General features: G+C 33.9%; 1 protein-coding gene across 24 annotated transcripts in view; it reads right to left on the reverse strand.

The window, feature by feature from the left end:
* Positions 1-1,206: 1,206 nt before the first annotated feature.
* The window catches only part of vps13c (vacuolar protein sorting 13 homolog C), a 96,254-nt gene continuing 85,044 nt past the window's right edge, over positions 1,207-12,416 (reverse strand). For 12 of the 24 annotated variants that reach the window (XM_073908570.1, XM_073908568.1, XM_073908565.1 and 9 more), the window contains 6 exons: positions 9,036-9,047; positions 8,676-8,790; positions 5,647-5,738; positions 5,431-5,554; positions 4,474-4,557; positions 1,207-4,159 (listed from right to left, as the gene is read on the reverse strand). In XM_073908570.1, the coding sequence (XP_073764671.1) occupies positions 4,061-4,159; positions 4,474-4,557; positions 5,431-5,554; positions 5,647-5,738; positions 8,676-8,790; positions 9,036-9,047 (526 nt within the window). In that variant the 3' untranslated portion in view covers positions 1,207-4,060. Of the gene's footprint in view, positions 4,160-4,473; positions 4,558-5,430; positions 5,555-5,646; positions 5,739-5,835; positions 6,736-8,675; positions 8,791-9,035; positions 9,048-12,416 lie in introns of those variants that run through there. The other 12 variants (XM_073908571.1, XM_021477848.3, XM_073908566.1 and 9 more) reach the window with 3 other exon arrangements.

Below are 12,416 nucleotides of genomic sequence, written 5' to 3' on the forward strand. Positions count from 1 at the left end.
CTCTAAAACCAGCCTGGTCGACCAGCTAAAACCAGCCAAACAGGCCGGTTTAAGCTGGATTTTTGCTGATACTTTCTGTGGCCAAATTTGTTTTTCATTAAGCAAAAAGAATAACAATAAGAACATACGTCTACTATTCCAAAAAGAACTGGTTAGTAAACCATGTTATGTTCTATTCGTCTAAGATTACTCAAAATATTGATTGGAAGAAAGTTTGGGTTTTACCTAATAAATATCTAATTACAAATAAAATCTAAGGATTTTTATTTAAGATACTACACAAATGTTACCATGCTAAGCCTTTTTTTAAACCAGATTTATTAAAGACATGGATGTCAACTGTCCATCATAACCAGAAACAGTATCGCATATTTTCTGCCATTGCCTGTGTACAAAATGGTTATGGGGGAAGATATCTAAATTTATAAGTGATAAAGTGCTATCAAATTTTCTTTAACTGTACGAGTATGTTATTTTTGTTTTTTTTTTGAACTATGATACAAAGTTGGAAAATGAAGCTCGTGTTATTAATCTTCTGATTATACTAACCAAGTTTCATATCCATCAATGTAAATTCAGCTATTACAAACCTGTTTTTAGTTGTACTAAAAGAACTAAATATTTATTTAAATACCATTAAGAAGAGTACAAACAAAAAAGCTGTTAAAACTGTATATTTGTTTGACACTTTTTAGTTATTATTAGCAAGACCTAGAATAATTTATTTGTAATTTTTTTCTGTTATTTTATTTAGTTTTACCTATAAAATTTTTGTATCTCCATATAATTTTTCTATATACCTTTAATTTTGTATACCTCTGGCATTGTTTTGTATGTATCATTCTTGCATTAAATAAATAAAAAATACAATATCCAACTAAAAAAAAAACAATATTCAATGGAGAAATAAATATGATCTCATGTTAGTGAATCAGTATAAGAAGGTCATGAAATAACAGATGTGTGATACTTTTTCTTGGTATTTTTCAAAATAATGCAAATTTAGGGGGAAAAAATTAGGAAACTAAACATTTCTACATTACATAATGTACAGTAATCTTTAGCTGGAATTAGTTTATGGATTAAAAGTGCATTAAAAAGCTTTTTTTTTGTATATTCATAGTAGAATAAATAGAACACTGACACTTTTATCAGTTAGATTTCACTTTCACTTTATATTGTTCATAATTAATGAGGTCACAATGATTATTTTAACCAAATGTGATTTATTTAGTGCATTTAAGTTTAACGGAGATGCAATTAGAGTGCAATACTATAGTTTCTATGTACAGCAGCATCAAGCTACAGTAGATTTCAATACAATATGGGATGTATGATCATGACTACAGCACATTAGGTTTCCGGAAAGATCTTTCATGCAGTAAAGCAGAGGAAATTCTTATATAAAGCCTGACATTCCTAGTGTTTGCTTTGGATTAGTGGAGATTACTTATGACATTTTTGGTGTCTTTGCCCGTTACAGCTGTCTACACACAGCAGCATTGACCTGTGGGTGTATGTCGGGTCTACTGATGCATAGGAAATAGGAGGACATGGAAAGAGCCACGGTGGAGGGCACGGGATAACCAACCTCTCCTTTCCTGCCCACAACAGGCCAACAGGGGTCACTTGCACCCACATACAGGAAGCCCAGTTTCTTAGCAACATGGAGAGAATCCATTGCCAGGTGCTTTGACATATTCTCTGAACATCATTGTGGGAAAACTGAGAAGAGGTAGAGTTAAGGTCATATCTTAATCAAACTAATTGTGGAACAGCAGAAACTGCACTTTTATTGCATAGTCATAGTCCACCACGACTCTATCCGAAATCACATAGTTTCCATTTACTGTATATAGCAGGTGTAAAACAGTATGGGACAAAAGAAGTAGGTCTGAGTTCATAGTAATCATAAAAGAGTATGCACAAAGGACCCAGATGACCTAATACTGCTGGCAAGATTCTGAAGTGTGCAAACTATGAACAATCCCATGAGGCCGTGGACGAGGATTTGTGAATTGCAATGCCCAGTTCAAAATGGCACACTTCTTGTGCACTTACAGTCTTGTGGACATACAATAGCCAATGTATGAGTATGACTGTTAAGTCTACTGAACATAAATGCAATGTTAAGCTCTCTGAAGCTCTCACCCCATTTGCAGCCATTGTGCACTGTCGATACATTGTAGCAAGCTTTGACCTCAAAGCAGCATTAGGTCACGGAAGTGCAGACAGAAGAACACCACAAGAGTTCAGGATGTCATTTGGGATCGCGTAAGACAGTGTTTTACATGCCCTGGAACGTAAAGCCAAAAAACAAACAGACAAACAAACAAAACAAAACAAACAGATTGCCCCCTGGTGGCTGGATGCTGCATTAGTCATAATCCCCACCCACTCACCGTTAATTCAAATACAATATTCGCCCAAATGCTTTAATTTGGATTTTGGGTGCTTCTTATAATGCTGATGTTTGTTAGTTATTAGTTGAAATAAATATGGGGTGTGCCTCCATGACTGTGCACTTGTTTTTTGTTTTGTAAATATGGCCAGGACTTTAATACTGCAGCTCCAACTCATGATCACCACTGGGTTAACATAAGTTAGAATAATACATTCACCTGGCCCCACAGCTGCAAATTGCGGGTCCTTCAAAGGATAGTTCACCGAAATATAAACATTTACTCTCCCTCAAGGGGTTCCAAAGCTTTAAGAGTTTCTTTCTTCTGTTAAACACAGGATATTTTACAGAAATCTGAAAACTTGTTACCATCGACTTTCTTAGTCAATAGTATGGAAATACTATGGAAGTCAATGGTAACAGGTTTTCAGTTTTCTTCAAAATATCTTCTTTTGTTTTCAGGAAGAGAAGCAATGGTTATGGAACGAGAAGGATTAGTTAATGATGACAGAATTTTCAGTTTTGGGTGAACTAACCCTTTCAGATTTGAAGTGGTCATTGCTGTACTATTATTAATAACAACAGGGGGCGACCCGGAATAACATTCATGACGAAATAGTGGTGAAGAAGTTAGTAAGTGGAGTTGCTGAATTAATGAATTTAATTATATATAAAATGAACAGGTTGAGGATGAATTAAGAGAACACTCGTTAAAATGTATGCTTTTAGCACTGTGTTAATGAGTAATTTAGGCTACATTTTTCATCAATGCTAACTGCATGCGTAATGCAAAACATTATATACAATAAAAATAAGTGCATTTTGTTCTCTAAAGCTGCTAAAAAAACAGCAAGCACGACAAGACTCTGCTCCAAGTTGTACATCTTTAAGTATGGAGCTGTGCAAACTCAAATCTAATGATTGCTAACACTGTAATGACATCAGATTTGCATGCACCTAAGCAAAAAGTATAAATCAGCATTCAGGCTCTTAATGACGTCATTGGTGCAAGGTGACAGCAGCCATTCTTTTCTATAGTAAAAGCAAAAGTGGTGACGTGTTGGCCATCATTGTTTTTACAGTCTATTGATGCAGCTGATGCTGGTAAGTGATAACATAATAACATGGATGAATGTATATCAAGATAACATTCAAAACACACACACATACATATTATATAAAATATCCTTATGAAAATAAGTAGCTACGCCTAAGGCTATGTGATTTCGGACAGAGCTCATGTCTGGAGAAAAAGTTTATGCATCATTTCTACCATTTTTGAGTACATTTATGCAACGTCAGGGGAAGGATGATCTAGAAACAAAGATAAGGGTGTGGGCCAGATTTCTTGTAATCGAGGTTGGTAGAATATTAATCTAAACAGTGCATATTATAGTTGAATATTGTAGTGATTTTCTTTTATAGCAACACAAAAATCTCTTACCATGATATTCAACTTGTCCTACATCAATACATCAAACATGACAGCAAAAATCAAAGTGCTTAAATCTATTGAAACATAAAAAAGAGATAACTCCAAAAAACTCAGAGATACATTCAAAACTCCAGCGAGTTTAAAAAAGACATTTGCCTAAATATACTGCATTTCTAAGCAAAACATATATAAATATATATGATGCTTTGAATGCTAGGCATGATTCAACTGTTGCCCATTTTGATAAAGCGCTGTGATTTCTGCCTCGCCATCTGATGTTGCTTGCGTGCAAACTGGGCATTGTCGATTCCTTCTCGCAGTCTCTGCGAAGAACGAAACAAAATAGTCCATAAAAAGGCCAGCATTTGTTTTTTTAATATGTTGAGATGCAGTCATTTTGATAGCTCTGTACTTCTACGCAGTGTAATGGCATGTGTACACTAATAAGATAAAACTAGTGCAACCTGTGTAACTAGCTTAATCGCAAGTTGGCATCTGTGAAATGGCAAGCTAAACATAAAACAGTTGCTTTTAACATCTTGCTAGGTAGCTTTGAAACTGAAAGTGTAATCATTAAAAGCTACATAACAGCAGATTCAACATAGACACACAACAAAAATAAAATAAATACATTTACCTCAGCCATGTCAGGATGTTTCATGTGTATCACTCTGACTTGTGCCTGTCCGTCCTTCCTAATGAGGTTCAATTTGTTGTGTTCCTGCACCAACATTCATTTTGTTTGTCAAGCAATGTTAATTAATTCACTACAGACCACTGTTAGAAAGCTATACAAATTTCAGCTACTACTTTTAAAGTAATAGCTAGGGCAGCACGATATTGGAAAAAGCAAAATTGCAATATTGTTTAATACGAATACAATTTTACCACATGACTATTTGGTTGGATTTTATAAATTTACATTGATTGGGATGATTTTGTAGAGTAGAATATCTGCATACTGTACAATAAGCATATTAAAAGCAAAGATATATAAAATAGAGCAAAGATACAACTGAAATAAATGGTGCTTTATATTTTTGGGGAGGAATCTAACAGTATTTAGACAGAAATGTAATAACTGAATGTAGAATAAAACTATATATTCATTGCATTAATAATTGTTTGCAAGGCCAATAATTATTCACAGTCACAGGCCTTAAAAACACAGTAAAATCATAAACACTCACGTTGAATGACTCAACCTAGCAAACAATTTTGTGTTTAATAATCAAATTCTAATAGACATCTAAGAATAGCCCTAAAGAAATAGACAGATTAGACAGACTTTATATGTGTAGTCATTCATTTTTTGTTTATTTGATGACTAATCTAAGCCCAAATTTAGCCTTGTTTTAGCCTAGACGACTATGTTTAGACGTCTATTAGACATCTTTTAAAAACAAAAATGCTGGGCACTATGGTCTGAACTGTAGCATCTGGTCAACTATTATCCCAACTTGACATCCTGCGACTATTCCGAATTTGCACATTGCTATATCAAGGCTGAAACAATATATTGTGCAGCCCTAGAAAAACAGCATACTATTGTTTATGTTTTAATGCTAACACTGGCAGTTTTTATAGCATGTACCCGGTAATATATCTTCAGATCTCCTCCTTCTGTGCATGGAGGCCTCTGGAAACTCTCAAACTGACATTCCCATTCTTTATTGAAATGTCCGATCACATCGATCTCCTTCACACACATCACTCTCCTGCACGATAAATAAACCAACACATACAGCAAGAACATATGGAAAAAGTGGGAAATGCCAGAGTTCAATCATTCGTTCTGTTGTTGAAATACCTGTTGGTGATCATGATGTTTGTTTTTCTGTGTCCTGGGTACATGTAGTGTTCTCTGAAGATTTCACCGTCCAACTGTTTAATCTCAGATCTCTGAAAAACACACAAACTTGTACACCACAACACACCCGTATAGGCTTTTTTTGAATGTACCGATCAGCTGCAATGCATAGAAATGATCATGATCGTGTTAAAGAGGAGTATTGATTTATTCCACATGGTTATTATGGTCAATCACAGGACTCTGACAAGCTCTTGGGTTAATAATTCAATTACAACACATTAAAACAAATGATTACATGACAATTAATGCAATATATAAAGTATATAGGAAAATACATCAGACATTAATTCCAGCATGCACTTTAAAATGCCCATTTATTGCATATAAATACGTTTGCATAAATCAATATGCACATTTCATGTATTGACATTGATTAAGAATAAATATATTGTTAATATAGACTGTAATTTTCTTCAGATTTCAGATGCATGGAAATGTTTTTACAGACACATGTTCAAAGAAACTGAGATGATGTTTAGAAAAATAGATCAACTTTGTCACATCCTATTTCTAACAAATATAATAATTATTTAAATATTAATAATGAAAAGCGGTAATTGTTTGCTTACATTTCAAACAATACATTTCTTTTAGGGAAAAAAATGACTATAATGAGGTTGTTTTGATATATTTGGCATTAACTAATATAAAATAAGAGATTTACTGATATTTATTGAATATATTAAAATGTCTGAAGTTTAACGCTAAAATAATTTTTGGCATAAAATTAAAAGAGAAATTAAAAATGTTTTCTAGAATAGAAAAGTAGCAAAGCTGTAAAAGTGCACAAGAGAGACAACTTCAGATGCAGACTTAGGATATTATATCATTTCCTAAACACAACAATGTGACATTCTATTGTAGGTGGACTAGACTAGACTGAATCTAGTGCTGAATGTCCAGTTTGGTTCATTTAAGTGCTACAATATCTCTGTGTTCACAAATGTTTTCATTAAGCGTGGATCTTTAAGTAAAAAAAAAAAAATCTTAATCCCATCTCCCACTCCCATTTTACATCTCCTCAGGCTGCATGTGGGAAAGGACAGAGAAAAAGAAAAAAATTAGTAGGACACGGGAATTTGTTTTTCCACAAATTGGAGTCAGGGTTGGAGTCAGTTCAACTGTTGAGTTTAAGGTCAGTTTTAATGAAGGATACAACAGGAAATTTAATAAGCGGACACTGGAATTTGGTTAAGTTTAAAGGCAAGAGACTACTAGGGAAAATATGGATGGAGGAAAATAATATTTACACAATTTTCTCTTTAAACCACATAAAAGTTTTATATTGCAAGTTTTATGAAAAGTTTTTTTTTTAAATATGAAATAAAATATTACCACCATCATCAAAAACACAAGTGAATGAAGTATAAGTAATTTGAATGAAAGCGCTCTAAAAATCTCCAGAATATAGACAGTAAAAGTGCTACTAAATTGGAGAATCGTTCAAAAAATATTAACGCACAAAACAGAAAATATTAAAGCTTGCTCCTAAAACAGAATAACAGTTATAAGTCAATTAAACTTAAATGTAATTAAAAGTTGACAGTAATTTTGTATCTTTGTATTCTGACATACTCTCTGAGTAAATAGAAAAGTTTATCTGAGTCTGAATCAAAGAATTAATTATATAATGTTTTCTTTGTCTTGTGGCTGTGCACATGCTTTCAGCGGCGAAGCCAAGCTAAATTAAATCAGGCATAAAATAAAAATGACAACAGCTTAGAAAGTGAAACCAAAAGCCAAATTTTTAGAACCACCAGACAGATGCATTTTTAAGTCCCAAAAGGGCGCATGTGAGATTGTCAATAAGAGAGTGTTGAATAGGCATGGGACGATAACCATTTTCAAGGTATACCGTGGTTTGGAAAAGTCAAGGTTTTAAAACCGCCCAAATTTTCTGCTATACTGTTCCTAAGGTATGTGTAAGATTTTTTATTTATGTTTTTTTTTTTTTTTTGGCTTGTTTGTTTTTTAGGACAACAGTATCTTCAGCATAAAACATATCCAAGGATGCCGTTTTAAATTGTAAAGAAATCTGTGTTTTTAAAACATGAGCAGAAGTCAATTATTTATTTAAATATTTTAGCCTGACATGTTTACTGCTCCAAAATATTATGTTTCTCAAAATAAAATATATTTTGTTTAAAGAGGGAACAAGTTTTTGTTTTCTACCCAGACATTTAAAAAGAACTTATGTTAGTGCAGTAATCACTATCGTCATACCGTGAAATTGTGATATTTTGATCCAAGGTCATCATAGCGTCAGAATCTTTTACACTAGTTAATAAATCGCAGATGTTTGGCTATATGGTGGATACAAAAAAAAAAAAGATAATAATACAAAAACAAATGCCACCAAATATACTTGAGCAGCCGTTAATATACCTGGGCGGCTCACCCAAGTAAAGTCTACGTGTGGGAAGCACTGAAACATCTGACAGCACTTTATGATAAGCTCAATCAAAGCTTTTTTCTTCTTCAGTGAATTCTACATTTGTACACGCTCATACCAACCAAATCCTATTTTTTGTTTATACATTGTATGATGACGGTAATTTACTGGCAGCATTACACTGCTCATTACGCTGCAATAAAAAATGGGTTCCACACAATTCCTTCAAGTTGTCCCAACACAAATAGATTAAGATACCTTTTGTTTTTAAAAATGTAAGTTGAATGAACCTAAATCAATTTTAAGTTAAAATAAAAAAAAAACTCCCAATTTACCAGTAAAGACTGTATGGATGTGTTATGGATGGTTCCAAAATCTCAAAACCTACCAGTCTTTCTTTAATTCAAACGTTGGTTTTGCCAGTAGTTTCTTGACTAAATCTGTCAAACTGACTCCAATCCTTCCAAACAATCTGTCTGTTAGTACATGTTAAATTAAAACCCCAAAATTATTCTGATTAAAGTTCTTCCCATTGGTACTTAGTAGCCTGGTCAGTGATTGGGCATGACCTCACCTGAAAGAGGTCATAGCCCTCCGACGCATGGTGGTCGTAGGGCCGTATGATGCCGTCCTCATGTATGAGACGTACTGGCCTTAATTTAGTCACCTCCTCAGTGGATTCTGCCACCCTGCCAATCAAAATCAACGACAGCACATTAGATAACTATCACAAACATGCCGTCATCCTGTGGTCTTGTGTTTCATATCTATGTTTAAATAAGTAGGCAATGGATGAGTCATTCTTTAACAACAGGAATCTGCTCAATTACACTTCATCTGAGCATGCCTGAACAGCCTCGAGAGTCATTTAAAAAAAATCAAGGTTTCTTTGTGCTATTGCGTGCAGTGTCTGATTCCTTAAGCCCTCGCTCACCTTTGGTTACTTCTACAGTGTGAGCATGGAAAAGCAACGAGATTAGTTTATACAGACAGTGCTGAGCGACTCAGGTGTACAGTATAAGATGGAAAGCGTAAACCAATGGATGGATGATTGAGCGTATGTGCTGGAGAATCACTGAAGGGGTAAAGGGGGGCATCACTGTTCCAGCTTGTAGTGAAAGGTTTGGCATGGAAAAAAAGCCAAGGGTGGGAACACCGTAAAACACAACTGATTTGCCAACTCGTCTTTCCAGGGCAGAATTAATGGCATGGGTGCACAATGTGATTGGTTAGCCTGGTCATACTGAAGACTGTTTTCTTGTTTAGCTATGGGCCAAGAGCACCTGGTTCCACTAGACCAGTGGTTCTCAAACTTTTTTCACCAAGTACCACCTTAGAAAAAAATAGTCTCTCCAAGTACCACCTTACGACGCTATTTTTTAACCAGTATTAAAAAATAGCGTCGTAGGCCTAATTAAGCAGCTACAGGTGTGCGCAGTTTAAAAATGATGCAAATTAATTCCTATTATTAAGAATATGTATTATTGTCAATGACTTTAAACATTTTTAAAAGTCTGAACATTAACTGTGCTTGCAGATAAAAAAAAAAGTTTTAGTTAAAATGTGCTTTTAAAAGTTCATTAAAAATTACCTGTTCTTAAAAAGTAAAAAGAAAACTGCTGTACTTAAATCTAAAGTATTCATAGTAGCCTATTCATCAAAAGCTGGAGATGTTGCTTGGACCTTATGAATATAGGCTATATGTCATATTCCTACACTTTCAGACAAATCTTGAAATATATGTTAAATGTACATATGACAGGGTTCATACAGGCACAGCCTAATGAAAATCAATGAATTTTAAGCACTTTTTCCAGCACCTAATTTTTTTTTCAAGACTGACATGTTATGTATTGAAGACCTGAAATGTATTCTCAGCAACCCATAAAACATTGCATACGAATAGATACAAATAAAAACCATTAATAATAATATGTATTAATCATATATTAATAATATAATAAACCTGCACTAAATGCTTGTGATATCTTTTTTGTACTCAAGTAAAAATACTATTACACTGCTAAAATAACACAAATTTTAGTAAATAATACTAATATTAGGTAAAAGTACAAAGTACTCTTTTAAAAAGTACTAGTTGGTTACTTTTGAAAAAAAAAATCAGATTTTCATTATGAAATCACTTTTTTTAAGTTTAAACCTGATTGAATGGTTTAATTGCTTAAATCCCAAAGCTACATGTATAGGAATTTGCACTAACAAAGGAAGTATGGTCAATTTTTCCTTTCATGACAATTAATATTTTTCAAAAGCACTGGTAAAACTACCACATAATCTTAAAGGCCATAGAGACACTTTTTGCCCATTTTTTAAACGATATTTTCAAGCTTTGAAAGGTTAAATTAAAGTATATGGTAAAAAGATTTAAATTTAGCCTTTTATTTACATTTGTTACACTATTTTTCTTTACAATATGGCAAATTTGTTTCTTAAATAGCTGTTCATCACATGTAGATTTTATTTTACACTTGATCTTAATCTAAAATAGAAACTTAAAAAAAATACAAGTACACTGTCAGTAAAAAAATAAATCAAATGGCTTAATTTTACTTGAGGTATTTAAAATGTGACAACAATACATTTATCAAAGCAGTGCTTTAAGAGTCTTATTGTTAATTTTGATAAATAAACAAGTAACAACGGATTGCTTTGACCTGTAATGCTTTAAGACGGATCAGAATACAGCTAAATGTATAAATCACACAAATACCTCACCCAGAAACATTTCCAGCATAATTATTTTGTCGTAAAGAAACAAAAAAAAATTCCACCTTTGCTAAAAGTAAGTTTCACTTTACAACACAGCCAAACAAGAAGACCATTAGCATTGTCATCGATCATGCATCAATCTATTTCTAAATACTTGATAACTTTGAATACTTTTGACTAAATTTAGTCAAGGAGCAAAGATAAATAATGTCTACTTTAATAGTGGAGAGATCGCGATTATATTCAATCTGAGCACGCAGGCGATCATGAGAGGACTTGCAGTTCATTTGAAAAAAGCCTATTTAAGAGCTCGCATGTCTGTTTTAGCGATTTGCGTACATGACTGCGCTGTCGTGTTAAAATAGAGCACTTGCAACATTTGCAGAAATTAGTAATTGCGCAATACCTCCAATCCCGCGCCGCCATTCAGACTGTATTTAGAGGAGTGACAGGTGAGAGGCGAGTCGACTGGCTGTCGGAGAGCGAAACCGAAACGTAGATCATCAAAAAGACAGGAAATATGTCCGCGGTTTAATTACTCTGCTAGACATCTCTATAGTGAAAACATCCGAGAAGCATTATTCCAACAAAACATTTGTTTTTAAGTTGTTTTTTCTGTCTCTGCAACACAGAAAGCATTTGTCCCGCCCTTACGTTTCACGCAACTAGACAAGGTCGACTGTGATTGGCTACTTTTCATGTCAGTCAAATCACGCTTCAGAATCAATTCTTAAACTTCGGATACTGATTTTCAGCAGCTTATGACACAATGCACTAAAATAAACATTCTAAGCACAGCGTTGTGATCGTACGCTTCACAAAACAGCCACTGCTGATCACATCGATGTTATATTACGCATTAAAGGATTAAAAGTGTTAATTGTTTTTTTCATTATTCAGCGGTTCCTCCGCGTACCACTTGGAGGAAGCCCGCGTACCACTAGTGGTACGCGTACCACAGTTTGAGAACCACTGCACTAGACAGTGCTCTATCATAGAGTCAGCAGTGCAGTGAGCTCGTGCAGTGGACGTGGTCTGACAAGCAAAGCAGCTGGACAGGGGGGCGACATCAAATGTGAAAAACAAAACACGTTAACTAATTTATATTCATGTTGTTTTAAAAATTTTATGACTGTGAAACACAATACGATTGTGAAACACAAAATATATTTTGAATAAAGTTAGAGTAAAGAATGATATGAGGGTGAGAAAATGGTCATAAATTGTTTTGTTTTTTTTCTGGGCTACCCCCTTACATTTTTGCTTGTTATTAGGATGTTATGTACTGTACATTTTAAATCTTTCAAACCTTTAAATGACATAAAAAAAAACAGGTACCAATAAATATTTCGTTTTCCGGAATATAAATCACATTTTTTTCCATCTAAATGCTAGACAGGTCCATGATCATATTACAATCAATGTGTTAACTCAGTAAGTTTTAGACATTGATTTAGGAGCGATTACCCTGCATTTTATTTGAAGAAGTCTAAACACTGCCATCAGAACGTTGGTGTCAACCAAAGTCTTTGTCTGCTAGAAAAATGAGTAATGTCCACTTTCTAGTTCCAAATTTGGTGTGGTT

The sequence above is a fragment of the Danio rerio genome, chromosome 7 (genome assembly GCF_049306965.1).
Source record: "Danio rerio strain Tuebingen ecotype United States chromosome 7, GRCz12tu, whole genome shotgun sequence".
Taxonomy (NCBI): domain Eukaryota; kingdom Metazoa; phylum Chordata; class Actinopteri; order Cypriniformes; family Danionidae; genus Danio; species Danio rerio.